The sequence below is a fragment of the Mirounga leonina genome, unplaced genomic scaffold, assembly GCF_011800145.1.
Source record: "Mirounga leonina isolate KUSES-001 unplaced genomic scaffold, KU_Mleo_1.0 Mir_171, whole genome shotgun sequence".
Classification (NCBI taxonomy): Eukaryota; Metazoa; Chordata; class Mammalia; order Carnivora; family Phocidae; genus Mirounga; species Mirounga leonina.
Genome location: NW_023270436.1, coordinates 5,488,684 through 5,508,492, shown reverse-complemented (window position 1 = coordinate 5,508,492; position 19,809 = coordinate 5,488,684). Strand labels below are relative to the sequence as shown.

General features: G+C 56.3%; 1 protein-coding gene across 8 annotated transcripts in view; it reads right to left on the bottom strand.

Moving 5' to 3' along the window:
• The window catches only part of NCOR2 (nuclear receptor corepressor 2), a 212,453-nt gene that overhangs the window by 92,139 nt on the left and 100,505 nt on the right, over window positions 1-19,809 (bottom strand). For 5 of the 8 annotated variants that reach the window (XM_035016825.1, XM_035016826.1, XM_035016829.1 and 2 more), the window contains exons 9-12: window positions 17,013-17,065; window positions 14,903-14,956; window positions 7,081-7,147; window positions 712-884 (exon numbers count right to left, since the gene is read on the bottom strand). In XM_035016825.1, coding sequence (XP_034872716.1) covers window positions 712-884; window positions 7,081-7,147; window positions 14,903-14,956; window positions 17,013-17,065 — 347 coding nt within the window. The remainder of the gene's footprint in view (window positions 1-711; window positions 885-7,080; window positions 7,148-14,902; window positions 14,957-17,012; window positions 17,066-19,809) is intronic. The other 3 variants (XM_035016830.1, XM_035016831.1, XM_035016832.1) reach the window with 1 other exon arrangement.

Below are 19,809 nucleotides of genomic sequence, written 5' to 3'. Positions count from 1 at the left end.
CAAAAGCCCCGCCCCAGAGATCCGTGTTGAAATCCCAGCCCCACCTCTCCGGAACCTGTGCCTCAGTTTCCTCCCCTGTAACAGGGGGATAGCGTGGCCCCCGGCTCCCAGGGCTGGGAGGGGGCATTCAGTGAGGTGCGGACTGTGAGTGTCCAGGAAAGCACAGAAGCTCCATCCTCACTGCTCACTGCCTATCACCCTATCCGCGTAACAACACAACCACAGCTACACATCATCGAGCACCCACTGTGCCCCAAGCACTCCTACCCAGGACCTCACACAATCCTCGTGACCGCCATGTGAGACCAGTGTCCTGATCCGGCTCCCAAGCCAGCAGGCCGTCTCTCGTCTCCGACCCACACCCAGGATCTCAAGCGCAGCTGCCTTCAGGGGCCACGCAGGCCACGTAAATGAACAAAGCTGGAAGGTGGCAGCCCATGGCACGTGGGAAGGACAGCTTGCTCCATCAACACATCCTGAAGTTTCAAATAAGCATCAAGGCCAAGCAAGCTCTGAGTGATTAATCCAAGGACCTCATGCGGCCCCCGGTCGCCAGTGGAAGACCCCGCTGTGCTTTCCGTTTCACACCAGCCACGGCCCTTCTGCTGACCCGGGTCCTCGAGGCATCGTGGAGGAACACAAGCGGTGGGTGGGGTGGGAGGAAGGAGGAAGCAAGGAAGGGAGGAATTCAGCCTCCAGCCCCTGGCTCACCTCTGCATGCGCTCCTGCAGCTCGCGCTGCTTGCGGATCTCAGGAAACTGCTTCTCGTAGTACTCGCGCACCTTGCTCTCCTTGGCCCGCCGCCGGGGATTGTTCTCGATGCGTTCCACCTTCTTCTCCCAGGCCTCCATGAGCTGGTCATAGCGCTGGCAGAACTTCTGTTCCTAGGGGAGCACAGCACGGGGAGCACCAATTAGCAGTTCATCCTCCATCTGGACGCCAGCCCCCTCCCCCCAACTCTGCGCTCCCAGCCCACTCTGCATGGACGCACACACGGCCACACGGAGACCTGGGCAGACCCGGGCAGACCCGGGCCCCAAGAAAAGCCACAGGCGGAATTCCCTAAGGGCCCAGCCGCCTCCTTCCTTGGGAGATGGGCCACCGGCCTGGCCTCCTTCTAGAAACGTTTCATCCAATCCAACAGCCACCAGCCACATGTGACCAAGTTCAAATCACATTAAGTAACATTTAAAATTCAGACCCTGGTCCCCCCCAGACACATTTCTTGTGCTCCGTAGCTGCAAGTGAGAAGGGTGATCATGCGGAGTGGACAGCACACACAGAGACCATTTCCATCACGGAAGTAAGTTATTAGACAGTGAGGCTCTGGGTGTCTGTCAGGTTTGGGGCGGCCCCCTGGAAAGCATCCTCTTTCTGAAAAGTTCCTCATTCTGGCCTCAAGCTCAGCCATGATCCGAGGCCCAGGGAGTCTAGGTGAAGTCCCAAGCAGCTCCCAGGAAGAAGCCTCATCACCTCTCCTGGACAAGGAAGTCCCTCACAAGTCTAACCACGGTGTCACCCACTGTTTGTCCCCCACCCAGCCAGGAACATAGCTGCCTGGCTTCCATATCTCCAAGGTGACCTGGACCTTGAGCAGGTGGGGAGCAATAAGCCGCCCATAAGACCCCGATCCCCCTGTCTCTAACAGCTGTGCTGGACAGATGGCACGGCCTGGGAGTCTCGCTTGAACGCCCTCTTGATGCTTCAGCACGATCAGAAAACCCCTCTCGTCCTCGTGATCAGACACTCCACCGCATCCTACATTTCAGCCTGGCTAAGGCAACCTGTGACCTTGGTCTTCAGCAAACAGAGCAGGGCAGCAGTCCCCAAGGGGAGGTCAGGCCAGCTTTGACAGGGAGCAGAACCTGACCCCCAGCTCCCGGGGGTCCCACAGGTCCCAAGAACCTGCCAGGGATCAGGACATGGTTCCAGCAGCAGACAACTGCCACACCATTCGTTCATAGCTCTGTGGTGCGGACAGCTCCTCACTGGGCATGAGGACTGGGGCAGAGGACATCCAGCCTGTCACTATCACAGCATGGGACCCGTCTCAACCTTATAGCTCCTGCTGGAAAGGCTGCAGTCTGATGGACAAGAGTGAAAAAATGTGTCGGATGGGAGGATGGGGAGAAAAGTTCACCAAACCAGCAGAGGAAAATAATGAAGTTACCGGAGAAGACATGCAGGGCCCGTGTCCACTGCACCGGGTGCCTGGGGACAACGCACTGCAGGAGGCGACAGCCCTCCCCGGGGAGCACGACCGCTTAGCGGGGTTTCCATGAGGTGGACCCACTGATAGGGGAGGAAGCAAATCTCCCCCTCACGTTCACACACACGCTCACCCTCGAGACGCTGGGGCAGAGCTAAGCCTGTGTGTGGGGTGCCGGGAGCAAATCTCTGCAGAAGACAAGGAGCAGGGCCACCGTGCCCCTGCGACCGCCGTCTGCATGTCTTATGAGGACATGTCGCCCCCCACCTCTTGCTTGCCCGCAATCGGAGCTCACCCTCGCCAGCCCCACCACCAGCCCCGACACCAGCTGAATGTTCCTGAGTCACGTGCCGGGCACAGAGCGGAGCCCTTCCTGCGGGCAGACTAACCCAAACCCTGTGCTGGCCACGACTACCATCCCTGTCGTCCAGGTGGGACTCAGAGCCCAGGTAGGTCAGCCCCTGCCTGGCATCGCTTAGTGCGGGAGCTGGGGCCAGGATCCCGGCAGCAGTGGCCGACAGGGACTCTGAGATGACATCCGATGCACCTGCTTGCCCCTTGCTGCTGGTGTTTTTGGCGTCATTCCCAAGTCCACTGCCAAACCCAAGGTCATGAAGCATCAGCGCTGTGTGTCTCCCTAGGAATGTTATGGTTTCAGTTCTTGCATTTAGGCCTTCAGTGGACTTGGAGTTGGTATTTGCATCAGTTCTGGGAGGTGGGGGTCCAGCTGCACTCTGCGTGTGGATACCCGCCGTCCCAGCACCATCTGCTCAGGAGACCAGCCTTTCTCACTGAGTGGATTCCGATTCGGCCTCTTGTGAAAGATCACCGGGCCACAGGTGTGAGGGCTTATTCCAGGCTCCTCCATTCTGTCCCACGGGTCTCTGTGTCGGTCCTCATGCCACCACCACACTGTTACTACTGTAACTTTGTCATCCATTTTGAAATCAGACGCACATGGTTGTTCTCCTTCCATTCCCCAGGGACCGAGGGCCAGCCTGCAGCTGACTGTTCTTAGTGCCCAGTGTATGCCCGGCGTCACCCTGAGCACACCATGTGCAGCCTCTCACTCAGTGACCCAACGAGGTGGGTGGTAATACCCTCACCAAACAGAGGAGGAAACTGAGGGCAGACGTTAAATGATTCGCCCCCAGATGCCCAGCAGCACCAAGCTTTGAAAGCCCCTGCCCTGCTGGGCGCGGCATGATGCAGCTCTGCACTCAGGGAGGCGAGGGGAGATGGGGCTCCCCGAACACTGGGGAAGGCAATCTCAGGCCAAGGGAAGGGGGCAAGGAAGCTGGTGTTGGAGAAGGGCAGCTGGAGCCAGAGCTCCAGAGCTCACCTCTCGACCCGCAGGGAGGACACGGCTCCTGCAGGCACCCTCCAGGGCTCAGCAGGACACAGCTCACAGAACCTGCAGAAAGCTCTCCGCACGGGCTCTCCTGAGTGCCAGGGCTCCCAGTGCCCTCCCCCCCCACCTCATGTTCATGAGGAGGGTAACAGGCTGCAACTCTCCCCGCCCCCGGCCTACCCAGCGCTCAGGCTGCAGAAGCAAGTCATGGATGCCGGGGCGGGTCTGGGAAAAGCCCCGACGCGGAAAACGGGGAAACTCGGAGGTGCGGGGGATGGAAGAGGGGTGAGCAAATCTTCAGCTGGCTCTAAAAGCATGTAAATGACAAGGTGGGTGGGGACAAGCCAAGGAAAGCGCACAGGCAGACTATGCTGAAAATAAGCCAGTGCCCACTGTGGTGGGCTGAAGGGTGACCCCCAGAATCTGTAGATTATTTGGCTTTATTTGACAAAGCACCTGAGATGAGGTCGTCCTGGATTAGGGTGAGCTCTGAACCATGTAGTCAGGTGTCCATGTGGGAGAAGAGACAGGGAGATGGTCCTGTGGATACAGAGGCTGAGACCAGAGGGTCACAGCCACGGCCCAGGGATGCCTGGGGCCCCCAGGGGCTGGGAGAGGCAGAAGAGATCCACCCTAGAGCCTGTGATGGGAGCACAGTTTTGCCCACACCTTGACTTTGAACTCCTGCCTCTGGAGCCATCAGAGAACACATTTCTGTTGGCTTCAGCAGCCTGGCTTGTGGTCACTTACAGCAGCCTCAAGAAACAGGGACACCCACCCTCCAGACTGGGCATACCTCCTGGCTGCCCCAACCAGCAAGGCCACGATCGCTGTCACACGAACCCCCTTTACCAGGCACCACCTTCAACCCTCTACAGCAAGCATGTGGCTCAAAACCCACTGCAGCCCACCCCATTTCGAAGAGGAGGAAAAGTGAGGCTCAGGGCAAGACAGCGCTCCCCAGATCGCACACAGCAGGCCATGGCAGGTGGGTTGAACCTGAGCCCCTGTATTCACAGCACAGCCTTACTACCCCCACCCACGCCCCCAAGTCTGGCCTCCCAGGGGGCTGAGCTCAGCTTCCCAGGGAAGGGCAGGGCGGGCTGGGAGGTTCATGTTGGTATCCCCCTGGGGGCAAAGCCTTGGCTCTCTGGGCAAGGCAGGAGTGCAGGCATTGTGGACAGCTGGCTTGTGGTCCCTGGAACCTCTAAGAAGTGGGGCTCCCTGGTCTGAGGGGAGCTGGCTCACAGTGGGGGCAGGGCATACAGATCTGAGGTCTGGGGGGCCATCTGGACCAAGACCCCTCCCAATCCTTGCTGAAAACAATGCATCGGGGGTTTTGGGTTCATTACAGAAGAACAACAACCTGATCATTCCAAATGCCCTCCCACTACTGCTTAGGGGTCTCTCTTAAGATGGGCTCAGCGTAGCCTCAGAGACACCCCAAATTTCTTATTAGTCTCCAGTTGCTCTATCTTTAAATAAGCCCACTTTCCCCTCCACCCCCTTAAGGGACCCCCCAAGCAATTACATGGATCCTTCTAAAATGTACTTTAGAGTTTCTTCCTCCGGCCCAAAATGAACCCTATCCCCAGACAGGGCAATGGAGGACATGAATGTGGCCGAGGCTGAAGATCACAGGGAATGGCTGTTCATTCTTTGGAGTGGTAATGACAGAACTTCCTATCCTCTCAGGACATGAGTGCAGAGGCGTTAGGGACAAGGGTCCAGGTGCCTGCACCTACTTCCTACCAGTTCGACGACAACAACATTCATACTTGCGCGTGCGCACACATGCAACAAAGAAGTGTTCGCACTGACCGATTCTACACAGTGGGAATATAGGTGTTCACTGTATTCTGTCAAATTTCCTGTTAGAAGATTCTCATAAGAGACTACACATTGTTTATTAAAAATACACTTAAAAGAATAAATTAAGGGTCCCACTGTGTTTACAATAAAATCTGAATGCTCCATCCTGGTTGGAGTCAAGTGTGTCTAGGTGATCTGGCTCCCATGCCATTCACATCAACCGCGAACCCCAGCTCAGGCACAGTACTCCAGACTTGCCTGCTACATTCTATCCTGTCCCACCCAAGCTGGTTCCAACCACAGGGCCTTTGCACTTGCTGTGCCCTCTGCCTGATACTCTGGATTTCCACACAGCTGGTCCTTCCTGGTTGTTCCCACTTCTGTACTGAGGTCACCACCCAGGACATGCAGGGTGTCCCCTCCACACAGCACTTCTCACTGTGTGTCCTCTGCTCAGCCACTGTACCAGGCTCACAGCAGATCCTGGCTATATATTTAACTCAATGAGTAAGATAGGACACCCACTTTCAAGAGCCCCATCCACTCCACATCTGGTCACCATCCAGTCAATCCGGGGGTCTGAGAAAGCTGAGAAAGGAAAGGTGAGAAGCCTGCCACTTCTCACCCCTGGACCTCCAGGGTCCGAGTGCCACCTGCCAGCTTCCCAGCCACCGGGCATTTGTGCCAGAAGTCTCTCCTCTCTTCCGGGACCCAACTGAGGCCTGGAGCCAGAGCAGGGTGGGTTCAGAGGGACCATGCCCTCAAATGATCCATTCAGAGCTTTGGTGAGATGGTCTGAGAAAGGACAGCTCAGCGCTCCCTCTGGCTCTAGAAGACTCAGATCTGCGGCAGGAATTCAGGTCCCACAGAGAAACCTGTTTGTCAACGTGCTAACACGCAGAGTCGGAAAAAAACTGCACAGAAATGAAGGGAAAACGGGACCAAACCACTCCTGAACTCCACCAAAGGACCTTTTCAGCCACCAATTCCTGTACTGTTTAAGCTCATCGGAGCCAGATCTTCCCTCACGGTGGAAAGAGTACTAACGAGTGACCTCCCCTCCCTGGCTGGGCCCTGACCCCTCCCACCCCGTGAATCAGTGATGTAAAAGCCACCCTGAACCACAGCTGCCCGTGTCCCCTCACACTCTCCGCCTTGGGCCCGCTTCCCACATGAGAGGCCAGAGCGTGTGGCCTGGTGCAGGAGTCGCACCCGGGACTCGTGACGCAGCCGCTGCCCACTGCAGCGAGCGAGGGGGCCTCGCTGCCTCCGGGTGCGGGAAACCTCGTCTCTAAGGGAGCTCCCCGCAGTCCTGCTGCCAGCACACGGCCCACCCCCAACCCCCACACCTCTTCCAACAGACCTCTCTCTTCCTGCCTGCAAAGCCCACGGGTCCTCCGACAAGCAACCCATCTTCCGGGCCAAGATACTGCTTTCTCCCTTTCCAGGATGGCAAAGGAGCGGCAGAACTCCAGACCCCGGGCCTCTGTGGGCAGCTGAGCCCCAAGCCCCGGCCTCACCAAAGCACCTGCCATCCCTTCCCGTTTCCCCTGCCGTCCCTGGCCTTTCTCCACAGCCTGGACGCACAGCAGAGACAGCTGCAGGCCAGGAGGTCCCGTGGGCACAGCCTGAGGTGGCCCGGACTGCCTGGACTCTCCAGGAAGCCTGGCCCAGGGGAGCGAGCGGGGAGAGTCCAGTGATGGCTTACCCATTGTTTCCGAGCGTGGTTCCTCCTCTTGAAGTACAAGATTAACTTCTTCCGCATCGCCTGGTTTCTAGGCAGGAGGAAAACAGCACATGCAGCAGGTCAGTACTACAGGGTTTCAGATAGTTCGTCCTTCACTGAGCTGTTTCCTGAGAGCAAGCCCTAAGTTTGCCCCTTTATTGGATCTCGGGGAGCTGAGAGATGCCCACAGCCCCCCAGAGGGAGCCATGAACTGCCAATGGTGTTCTTCCTCTCCAAGGTACCCCAACCCACATTTAAACTGAGCGTGGTGTGCGAAAGAGGGGTTCCCGGGGGGATAAGGGTGTTGGTGCTTTCTGCCCTCCCCTTGAGCTGCCATCCCCTGCCACACATGCCCAGGATCCCTTCTGGAAAACCAGCCACAGAGAAACATACACAAACGTGGGCCGGGGAGACCAAGACCCCGAAAGCTATGGCCACCCAGAGACAGGTGTCCCCCAGCCGGCTCCAACCGAGCAGCGCACTCTGGCCTCCAGGTACCCTCGACCTGTGGCAGGCGGAGGTCACCTAAGTAGGGCAGCACAGGTGGGCAGTGGCCAGCAAGGCGACCCCTCAGGAGGCCTCCTTTCCCTCAGACCCACCCCACGGCCTCCCCACACAAGTGAGTGCTACAGCGACGCCTGGGTGGGCTGGGGGGGCGGTCAGGCAGGCCTTGGGAGCCTGGGGAGACCCCGAACTTGCTCACCCCAATCCAAGCATGCAGTAGCACCAGCTTCTCTGGGGAGGGATGCTCCGACTTCCTCATATTCTCAGTAGTGTCCAAACCCCACAAAAAGCTTACAAACCATACCCCATCCAGCCTCCAGGAGATTCCAGGGGCCACCCAGGACCCCAGCCTCAGGAAAAGGACCAAGGTGGTGGGAGTCCCCAGGCCCTAATGGACAGGCAAAGTTCCCCCAACACACGCCTCACGGGGGCTAAAGGGGCTGGAAACAATTGGACACAGGCACCCCATGGATTGTCACACTCGGCCTCCAGGCCCCCGCAGACAGACACCACCACCTCAGAGGGCCCCACTGCCAGGCCCAGCTGTCCTCAGGGTCTGCCACCACGCCTCTGTCCCCAGCCGAACAAGCGTCCCCCAACCTCCAGTGATCTCCAGCAGGAAGTTGGCATCCTCACTACTTGCTCTCAAGTCCAGGGACTCTAACAAGCCTGCACAGCCCCTCTTAATTAGGAGGGAAAGGCCACAGTGCAAGGGTGGGCAGCATCCCCTCTCTGGAACCCCCCGTGGACCCCAGCAGGGTTCAGAGCCCTGTCCACTCTCCGCCTCCCAACAAGGAAACACCACGCCACTTCCGGGAGGATCTGGGGGTGGGGGGGATCCCTGCTTCCCAGGGTCTTTCTGGCCTCGCATGAGCCGGGGCCTCCCCACGGACATCGACCTCCCTGCCTGTCCCCAACAGGGTGCACACTGGGGTCCTCGGTCACACAGGCTGAGATGAGAACACTTAGTTCCATGACGAAGTGTTTCAGCAACTTCAGAGGGCCTCCCAGCCTCAACATCCTCGTCTGAAAAATGGGCACAATAACATCAGATTTTCATGTCCTCGGTCATTCAATGGATGTTTACTGAGCACCTACTATGTGCAGGCACTCTTCTAGGCACTGGCGACACAGCCTTGAGCATGGCAGAGTCCCCAGCCCTCATGGAGGTGACGCTTAGAGGGGTCACACAGACAGTAAACAAGATAATCCAGATAATCCTGGATTCAGAAACTTAAATGGTGGTGGGGTAGTGACCAGGAGGGGGAGGGTGTAGCTATTTTAGATGCAGTGGTGCAGAAAAGTCTCTCAGAGAGGGCCCCAGGTGAGATCCGGATCAGCAGTGGAAAGAAGCGGAGGGAAAGGCACTCCAGGCAGAGGACTGCAAGTACAAAGGCCCCGAAGTAGGAACAAACTCCCAAGTTCTTGAAGGACAGACAGAAGGCCCATGTGGCTGGAGAGCACTGGGGAGAGGTGGATGGGGCGGGACGGAGGAGAGGAGCGAGGCTGGCAGGGCCAGCTGTACGAGGCCTTGGTTTGGGCCGAGTGAAGGGTCTGGGCTTTGAAAAAGACGGACAGAGCTGAGAAGGCCAAGAAGCAAGGACAGCCCAGGGCAGTGAGCCCGGGAGCTCCGAGGTCTTGGTTCCTCACATGATTCTCCAACAACAAGAAAGCCATTTCTCTCTGGAGGGGTGGCTGATTCCAGAGCTGGGGCGGGACTACACAAGGACAGCCCAGAGCATCTTTAAGGAAAGAAGGGCTAAAAAGAAGAAAAGAAAAAAAATTAAAAGATCGGAGGAACACAAGTCCCAGCCTGAGCTTCAGCCTGCCGAAGCCGGGAGGGTCCGAGCACAGTAACACCAACACCAGACTATAACCCAGAGAACAAAACACATATCCATGAGTCCACACGGATATAAATAAATGACTGAATAAATAAATAAGGAAGAAGGAGCAAACGTTCCTGACAGAATTCTGATTAATAAGCATACGAGCAAGGCAGGAGATGAAAAAGCACCACTAGAACTCCTCAGCCTGAACTGCTGCAGGAAGATCCATGCGGGAACGGCACAAGACTTGGCCACACTTTGAGGAAAAACAGGACATTTGCACAGCATCAGTCTCTTCCCCCAAACAGTCACCAGTCATTTGTGACTTGTGTCCACAAATTCTGTGGTATCGCCCCAGCAGGAGGTGCAGGCTGGATCCTTGACTTGCCCCTAAAGCACCAAGCACAGGAGGGCTAGACAGGCGCGCACCTGACAGGCCCCGATGGGAAGGGCAGCTCCTCACCTCTGTGGGGCTCTTCCCTCAAATTCACGCCCAGCCTCTTCATGAGAAAGCACCAGGCAAACCCGTATCAAGGGACATTCTGCCAAATCCCTGACCACAAATCCTCAAAAGGGTCAGGAAAATCAAGGGAAGATGGAGAAACTGTCACCTGGGGACCAGGAGACACGAGGACAAAGTGCAAAATGGGGACCTGCAATCAGATCCTGGACCAGAAAACAGACATGAGTGGAAAAACTGGAAAAAAGTCTCTGGGTTGGCACAGAGCACTGTCCCACTGTCACTTTCTCAGTTCTGATGAGAGTAGCCTCACTTCCGTAAGATGTTCACATTGGGGGACGCTGGGTGGAGGGTATACAGGAAATTCCACTATCTTTGCCACTCTTCTGTAAATCCAGCTTTAAAAAAAAAGATTTTATTTATTTGGAGAGAAAGAGACAGCACATGAGCAGAGGGAAAGGCAGAAGAAGAGAGAGAATCTCAAGCAGACTCCTCAATGAGCATGGAGGCTGACACAGGGCTCGATCTTGTGACCATGAGACCATGACCTGAGCGGAAATCAAGAGTCAGACGCTTAACTGACTGAGCCACCCAAGCACCCCTAAATCTAGCTATTTTTAAATAAATTAAAAAAAACAAAACAGGGTCATGATCTATGTTGAAATCATAGTGGGAACAAATACAGTTTACTTTCGAGCTTGCAGGGGGCTTGGTGTTTGTTACGCATTGAAATGTGTCTCCCCCCTCGATGCTGGGAGTCCCAACCCCCTGTACCTCGGAACACAACCCAATTTCAAAACCAGGTCTTTACAGAGGTCAGAGTTAGTATGCGGTCATGAGGGTGGCGTCCTCATAAAAAGGTGAAGTGCAGACTTGGAGGTGGACACACAGAGAGGCAGGAGGACACGAGAAGACAGAGACGGGAGACAGGGGACGCCCAGGAAGCCAGCAAACAGCAGAAGCTGGAAAAGGCATGGAAGGCTCCTCCCCCGGGGAGACCAGGACCCCAGCACCCCTTCATTCCCGACTGCTGGCCTCCAGAGCTGGGAGAGGCTCAGCCGCTGTGGTTTGCCGCCACTCGGTTTGGGGTAACCTGACCCAGTGGCCCGAGGCAGCGGACACAGCCGAGGCCAGTGTTCTCCAGCGCGCCCTGGGACGGCCACGGCGTGGGGGCAGAGGCGACTCCTGCAGCCACCTCTTCTCACCGTAGCTCCTGCAGGGCAGGAGTTCTGCCCGGCGGATCTGACTTTCCTTCCAAAGCAAGCACCGTGCCTGGCGCCCAGAGGCAGCCACGGACTGCCAAAGAGGACAAATGTCAAGTCGGCAGGTTGCAAACGGGCACGGTCCACCTGGCGGAGCCAGCCCCTGAGAGCGTTGTGTTTGGACTGCCGTGATTTCTAAAAAAATCTCAAATCACTGCCAGTATCGAAAACCAGAAGTGTTGCATAAAAAGCTGAAGTTAAAGCCTCTTTTGAAAGATCAGGCAGTCTGGCACAGCCCCTGGGGCTGAGGCTGGACCACCCCCTTTTTTTTTTTTTTAGGTTTTTTTAAATTTATTTGACAGAGAGAGACACAGCAAGAGAGGGAACACAAGCAGGGGGAGTGGGAGAGGGAGAAGCAGGCTCCCCGCAGAGCAGGGAGCCCGATGCGGGGCTCGATCCCAGGACCCTGAGATCATGACCTGAGCCAAAGGCAGACGCTTAACTTTAAAGGGGATCACCCCTTTAAAGGACAATCAGCTCACTGTTCGCCACAGGCTCCGCCACTCCCTACTACCTCCCACCAGCCCTCCCCACTCTACCTTTCCTTCTCGGCCCTGCGGGCATGCATCTGGTTGCAATCCCCTAGACATCTGGCTTAGGGTGTCCACTTGTTCAACATTCTTCTGGCAAACATTTTTGGAGTGTTTATTTTGTCCCAAGAAATGTTTTGGTATTGGAGAGGCAATTAGCTTATGGCAGACAAATCTTTTCTGCTGTGATTTTTTTCTGGCGAAAATAGGGAATGCAGTCTCTAATAAGAGGGCTCTAGAAGGGCTGACAAACCAGCAACATGATGAGTTTGACAGCAGAGGCATTTATAGGGGTACAAAGGAGATCTAGCATCTCCTGGAGAAGTCAGAGTTTATAAAAGCACAACCTGTGAGGAAACACAGGCCTCATTATCTGGTGCTGGACCCGGGAGGAGATACAAAAATGAAGAGGGAGCGATAAGGGGCTGGAAACTCTGTGGAGGTCCAAGGAGAGTCTGGCCAGGCTCTGGGACCTACAGGGTTCTAAAGCTGAAAAACTTGGGGCAATCAGGGGAGGCTTCCTGGAAGAAAAGAGGTTTGAACTGAGGCTTAGGAGAAGCAGATCAACAGGGTGGGCAGGGGGAAATGAGAGCACTGAGTTCTAGGGGAGTGAGGGTGATGGTGGATTTAGAGGGGGTGAGGAGGGGCATTCAGGGAGAGCCAGACCCCCAACTACTGGGAAAGAGTAAGATGGAGGAAGCCTGCCTGAGCAGGGCTCTGAACACCTCGAGAAGAGTCTGTCTGACAGGGTAGCTGATGGTCTGAAACCTGCTTACAGGCAAGCAAAATGACTTGCCCAAGGTCACCAGGCTAGTAAGGGGCAGAGCCCCGACTGGAGACCCAGGACAGGTAACAGGGTGGGTGTGCAGATCCGGCTGGCCTCGGAGTTTGGCTGGATGACGCTAGTGAAGTTACTTAACGTCTCTGAACCTCCAGAGCAAGACCACAAAAACCTGTCATAGCAACCTGGGGGTCCCAGGTGCCCTTTCCACCTGCACAGCTCCAGGGCTGACGGCTCCAGTCAGCCAACCCCCAAGTGAGGCAGTAGGAGGGAAGAAGTCGGACATCAAGACAAGACAAGCAGGGAACGGAGAGAACCCCAGGAACCAGCAGGCTTCCAGGCCCTGGGAAGATAAGAGGAACAAGGCCAGTGCCCGGGTTGTAACCCCAGAGGAGGGCATACAGGGAATGGCTCAGCCACAGCAGAGCACACAGGAGCAGGAATTGTCCCTGGGCACCAACACCAGACCCATTCAGGGAATGGCAGGGGGGCTTCTCGAAGGTGGTGAATTCCCTAGAGAGCTCTCCTGGCAGGTCCCGAGGGGCAGGACCAGTCCCTCCACAGAGTGCCCATTTAGTCCCGCTGGGGTGGCCCTGGCCCCTTCCCTTGCGTCCCAGAGCCTGGGACCTGGCGCTGAGATCCCGCGGCAAGCGCCCTGCAGGGCCCGGGCAGCCGCCCCCACACCTCCCCAGGACGCAGGTGGTGGAGGGAGAGTAGCAGAGGGGGTACAGGTGACTTCGACACGTCTGAAATTGCCAGCGCAGCAGGAAGTCAAGCGTGAAATTAACTTTAACTGTGCAGCCCCAGCGTGTGCACGTGGGGAAATTAAAGTGACAGGGCAAGGTCCTTGGGGAGGGGATAACCTCCCACCTGGCCCAATGACAGCAGCAGGAGGGAGGGGGACGGAATGGGCTGCAGGGATGGGGGGCACCCTGGTGGGAGGGTGCCCCGCCCCCACCCAGCCCGATCTCTCATTGTCCTTCTCAAGCTGTCACCAGCTCACAGAATGACAGGTCCCATCCACTCCTGTGCCCCTAGGGCCCAGACAGTGCCTAGCACACAGTGAGCGCTCAATAAATATTCGTTGCATGAACAAAGAACAGAAATACACAGATAAAATAGTAAGAAAAAGAAAAATCACAGAATGCTTCCCATGTGCCTGACACTGAGCTCAGCATGGCAGGGACAGTAACTCGCGGAATCCTCGGCAACCCTCGCAGATGGAAACCGAGGCACTGAGCGTAAGTGGCGAGCCACAGGGCCAGATGCTCATGGCCCTCAAGTGGCCCCTCGTCACCAGCATCCATCTCGCGTTTCATGGCCCCCACAGTTGCCCAGGCCCCCGACCTTCGCAGCCAAGGGACTTCCCTGCCCCCGACCCTCCACATCACACCCCTGGCAGCTCCCATAGCACCCAGGCCTGCCACTGCTTGCCTGGATGGCTATGGCTACCTCCACCAAGGTCTCCCGACCCCCAGTCCTTTCTCTCTGCAGCCACCACAGAGAGCTTTGAAAGCAAAAACTCAACACATCACTTCTTGGCATAAACCTCATCACTGGCTTCCCTTCACACATCAATAACATGACCCCAACTCCTCATCAGCCCTGGGTGATCTGCCTGGCACCTTCTCTCCCTCACCTACCCCGTGGGCCATGCTGGCCTCCTCTAGGATCTCACCAGGTCAGTCCGGCCCCAGGGCTTCTGCACTGCCCATTCCCCTTGCCAGGGAGGCCCACACGGCCAGCTGCCGCTCAGCCCCCAAGGGTCCCCCCTGCTGTCAGGTCTGGCCCAGATCCCCTGGCTAAAGCCACCCTCCTTTTCTCTCCTACCATATCTACCATCTGCATAGCATTCTTTTTTTTTTTTTTTGAGAAAGAGAGAGAGTGCAAGCTGAGAGGGGGAGAGAAAGAGAGAGAATCTTAAGCAGGCTCCACGCCCAGCACGGGGCCTGACTTGGGGCTCGATCTCATGACCCTGAGATCACAACTTCTTGGGCTGAAATCAAGAGTCGGATGCTTAATCGACTGAGCCACCCAGGCGCCCCTGCATCGCATTCTTTAAAGTGAATGACTGCACTAATTTACTGATGATCTCATTGAAATTAAAAACAGAGGTCATTAGGATTTTCATGGAAAACTAGGAACAAAATCAAAATTCTAAAGATAGATCAGTTCAAATAATTTGCTTACAGATATATTTTTCTAACAAAATTCACCACTTATGTAAGATATCTTAAAATTATTCATCTCTACGTTTTAAACTTAAGCGTGTCCATCTGTGATTTGGTTTGGGAACACATTTCACCAGGCAGTCACCTACTTAGCCGGAATGTACTCTAGGAGACCAGAGCCATTCTCTGATGAAGACTGGGGGGTGCCCTGGTTTCAGTAAGTTTATAGCTTTATTCTACGTAAACAGAGACGCAGCAGCATCTTACCTGCTAGTATTGTTCATATGGATATCTTTTTCCTTTCTTGTTTGGATTTTACGGCTGTTTTTATAAAAGGAAATATCCACATTATTCAGCTTCAAACATTACTCATTTTTTAGTGAACAACTCGTGTGAGATTTCAGTACAATGACATTACTACAAAAATTGTTATACCAAAAGGGAAAACACGACTAGGTGTATCAAAGCACAGGGAGCTTAAGATAGCTGTGCGAGCGCAGTGCTTTTCATCATCTTGTTTATTTAACGCGCTTCCTGTCTCCACTGCTAGACAGAGCTTGATGAAAGAATGGGCCTTTGGTTTGCTCACAGCTGAATCCCCAGGTCCTAGAAGAGGCGCTGGCACATATTAGGTGTTCAGTAAATGTGTGTTGAGCAAATGAATGAATGAATGAGTGAGTGCTTCCGGCAGCCCAGCTCAGATGAAAACACCCTACTGCCAAGCCCCAAACCAGCTATGGCGGCCCTAAGAAGCCCCCCTTGCCCTCACCCACCCTCGTCTGGAGCTTGCTCCCTCACCTCTAGCCCTGGCCCCAGGGAAGGCAGGTCCCAGAAAGCTCAGAAGGGGCTGAGGTGGCCTGACTGGAACATTAACCATGTTGAGTCAAGGGGGATTTGGTGCCTGGGCAGTGGACACACCCACAAGGCCACACAAGAGCACAGGCCACAGCAGACACGGAATCCTAGCACTATTCCACTGCACACCCCCCCCCCAACACACAGGCCACTCTGCAGCCCCTGCCAGCCATGGGCGGGGAGTGACTCGCCAGCAGTGCAGGCGAGGCTTCCTCAGCAGGTGCTCCTGAGCCTAAATGGGCCAAGGACCTCACCGGCAACAAGAGATTTTCTAGGTTGCTCTGTCAGTCACTGGGAGCTGCAAGGGGGTGGCCGTTTTGGTCACCAGCGCTGGGATCAGTCATGCAAGTCCAGAAACTACAAAAGAAGAGACTTCCCCTGTCAACTAGACCAACACCAGTAGATATTTAAAAGCTACTGGGAAGTCTGCATGTCTCCAGGGATGGGGAGCTCACCACTGCAATGTACACCCTGTGAATCCACCCCAGGGAAGCTTGGACCATCAGACCAGGCTGGACTGCCCACTGGACAAGCTAAGTATTGCCCTCTGAGGTCACACAAAAATGCCTGCACCCTCTCCCAATGATAAACCTTGAACAGTTCAAACACATCCCAAAGAGTCTGCTTATAACCCAACACCACCCAGGGCCCACAGCCACATGTTCCTCACGGGGCAAGGTCTGTAGCTCCCTTTACCGTTTGGACTCCTGGATAACAACATGAGGTACTATCCCCTCCTCAGCCAAGGACACTATGCTCCCATTAATGCATGCTTCCCCCTCCCCCAAAGCCAACCCTCTTCAGGCAGCCACATCTCTAGCGCTTCTCTCCCATCTTGAAGATATGAAGCCACCAGCCTCCAGCACAATCCTCTTGCCCCATTACGCCAGCTCAGCCCACACCAACTACATGTGGCCCTGAATTGATATTTCTTCACTCCTAGCATCCATCTGGGAAAAGACCCCATCACTGGGATACACCATACCAGCCATTCCCAAAGCCTCCTGGTCTGGATTGGTGCTCACAACTGCTCCACACTGGGCTACGCCACAGAGGGACCCCCCTGAGGAGAGCGTGGGACAATCCCAAATATGCTTACATCAGAGCCCAAACCACAGGCCCCACCTGTCCCAGGGCCATCCCCCATCATCTTGAGCTCGCTTTCCACCCAAACAGCTTCTGCCTGCTCCAAAGGGATGAGGCTTCGCAGCCCTCCACCTCAGTGTCTCCAGGGCTGTGCATGCGTGTCCTTGCCCGCCCTCCCCAGCTGAAGGTCTGCGTCCCAGTGCTTCATGGGACCGCTCCTCCGCCCCTCCCTGCCCCAGGCCTGTGACCCCAACCTCAGCCCTACCTGGCCCAGAATTCTTGCCCCGACTGCCCCCTCCTGCCCCTTCCTCTGGCACCTGGCCCTGCCTGGGAGCCCTTTTGGGAACTGAGAACCCACATCCCAGCCCAGATCTCCGAGGCTGGACAGCCTGTCCCGCCAGGCCACGCATCTGCACGGCTGCCCATGAGTACTCACATTTTGATGTTCTCATGATACTGCCTGGTGTCGGAGGGCTGGTTGTACAATGGCTGCAGAGGAAGAGAGAGGAAAGCACTTCAGAGCCAGGCCCGGGGACCGCTCTGCAGTCCCAGGCAACCTCAGCCCCAGAGCCCCAGCGCCCCAGCGCCCCAGGCCCTGGCTCCAGGGAGTGGTGCACTGGGGTGGGAAGCGGCCGCCGGCAGGCATGAAACAGAACACAGGGACCCAGCCCACAGCCCCAGCTGGGAACGGGCTGTAACCCTCTGGGCACAGCTGTGGGTGCCCTGACCACCGCCCCCCCCAACTAAGGCCACCACGGCTCCTGTGCAGGGCACCAGGCAGGGCTGGCCTGAGCGTCCACGGTGTCTGGGTGTGGCAGGAGTCTCAACATGGACAGCTGCTCAACTTCCCGGCGTCCAAACCACCGTGAGACACCACGCGGCCCCACTGCCTGGCGGAGGGAAAGGGCCCAATGCTGCCACGAGTCTGCGAGGGTGACGGCTCACGACAGCCGGGCACCCACAGCTGGGTGCACATGCTCTGGAGAGCAGTGACAAAACACCTGTCAAGGAACGAAGTCAGGTATGCCCTATGGCCCCCGGCCCTCCTGCAGATGCCCGAGAATGTTCGGGCACCATGTCCCGCCAAGAGAGGACACCGCCCTGCCCAGACGGCACGGCTCCTAGTAGTGATACACCAGAAGCAAGCTAAATGTCCCCCCACCGGAAGGAAGAAGAGGCACAGAAGGGCTGGTGGGCAGCAGGAATCACACAGAGCCGCCAGGAGGACCCCGGGCCCACATTCGGCAGCCAGTGTGTGAGGGGAAGGGCAGCGGCCGCAGCTGGCCGCCGTGCACCTCCCGCCCAGGCTCTGCCCCTCTCCAGCCACGTGTGTCTCGGTGAGTCACATCAGCCACCTTGGCCCCAGGGGCTCGTCTGGAGACGGGGTTACACTCAGAGTTGCTGTGAAGATCAAATGAGGTAGTGCACACAGAGCACTCAGCCCAGCGCTGGCGAATGGAAATGCCCCAGAGTGTCCGTGTCTACTTTACCATCAGGACGCAATGACATACTAACGATCCCAATTTTTTCTGCCTCCCGTATCCAGCCATGCCCTGGCTCTGGCCCACAAAATGCTTACAAACTTAATGAAAGCAGAGGCTTGAAAGTGCACGTCTGCAATTCTGCTTCCTCTCTCGTTCGCCTGGCCTGGCGTGCTGGATGCCAAGCGGACACAGAGTACAGGAGTGCCACCCCAGCCCAGGCCGAGCGGGGACGACCAGCCGACCGCCCAGCTGAGCACAGAATCAACAGAAATGCTGAGGGGGCTTCCACACTCGTGGGAAACAGGAAACGGTGGTTATTTCAAGCCACGTAATCTGGGGCTGGTTTGTTACGCAGCAGTGGCTGATGCGATTATCGTTCCCATTTCACTGAGGAGAAAATCAAGTCCCTGAGAGGTTAATGTATGTGCCCACCGCTGGTAGGAGATGAGCTACAACTAGAATTCCCATCTCAACTTTGGCCCTAGAGGCAGAAGTCTGCTCTCTGTCTCTGCCTGTGCCCTCTCTGGGCATCTTCCAGTGTGTGCATGCGCACGTGCGTGTGTGTGTGTGTGTAATCCTCTCCCCTGCCATCCCCACGCACCCCCACACACGCAGCAGGAGCCTCCCAGGGCAGCCATGGATGACTGTGGTAGAAGAACCAGGTACAGAGTGTGAGGGGTCACGTAGGACAGGTGCAGCCTCGGGACAGGGCCCCAGAGCGAAATGAAAAGGGCACAAAAGTCTCCGCCCTAGTACTTCTCCCTGGGCTTGGGGCTGGACACCTCCTGACACCTGCAAACATCCTGATAATCCCAGCCGATGGGGACCACCCACGAGCAGCAAGGCCACAGGGCCCAACCTGCTCTGTCCCCAAGAGCAGGCCTCTTGCCCTCCGCAGGCAGGGCAGGGTCCTCAAGGAGGGGCCTCCACTGCCCAGCCTAAGGATGGGGCAGGCATTGCAGGTAGCCTTGCGGGTGACAACGTCACCTCTCTCCCACTGCCCCTCAAATTCTCTCCATGACAATTCACCACTGGGCTTGGCCAATTCCAGACTCCGAGCTCAGCTATCCCCCCCCAGGGCAGAGATGTCACCCCACGGCTGATATGGGCCATCACTTCCCACACTGGGTCAGGCTGCCCTTTCAAGGTGCTCAGCTGGAAGCAGGGAGATTTGAACCCCACTCTGGGTTTGGGCAAGAGGGCCATGACAGAGCCCACAGTGAGACTCACTGCAGACTTTCTACACTGAGCGGGGGGCAAGGCATTACTGCAGAAGGCCGACAGCACTCACCTAAGAACAGCAAGGGGCCCTACAAAGACTCCCCGGGCCAAATTCCAAAGCATTAAACATGCATGTTTAACCCCGGGTGACTCTGCATTAGGTCCTTCGTGTTTCCACATGCCCATAAAACACAGGCCAGGTGGGATGGGGCTTGGCCCAAAGGTTCGGATTCCAGGAACGAACAGACGCCCCGATTTAAGAGATGGAGCCTCCCTCGCTGGCTGTGTGACCTCGGACACATGTGGGCCACACTCTGGGCTTCTCATCTGGAAAATGGGCATAGAGCAAGTAGGAACTACCTCACAGGGCTTTCGAGGAGCCCAGGAAATGTCAGACTTGGTGACTGACTTGTGTTCTTTTGGTTTTAAAGATGGCAAACAGCAGTGTCTCCACGGCCTGAGGAGGTCAGGAGGGCCTAAAAGACCACAAATGGAGACCCTAGGAGTGAGTGATGGACAGGGAGCAGG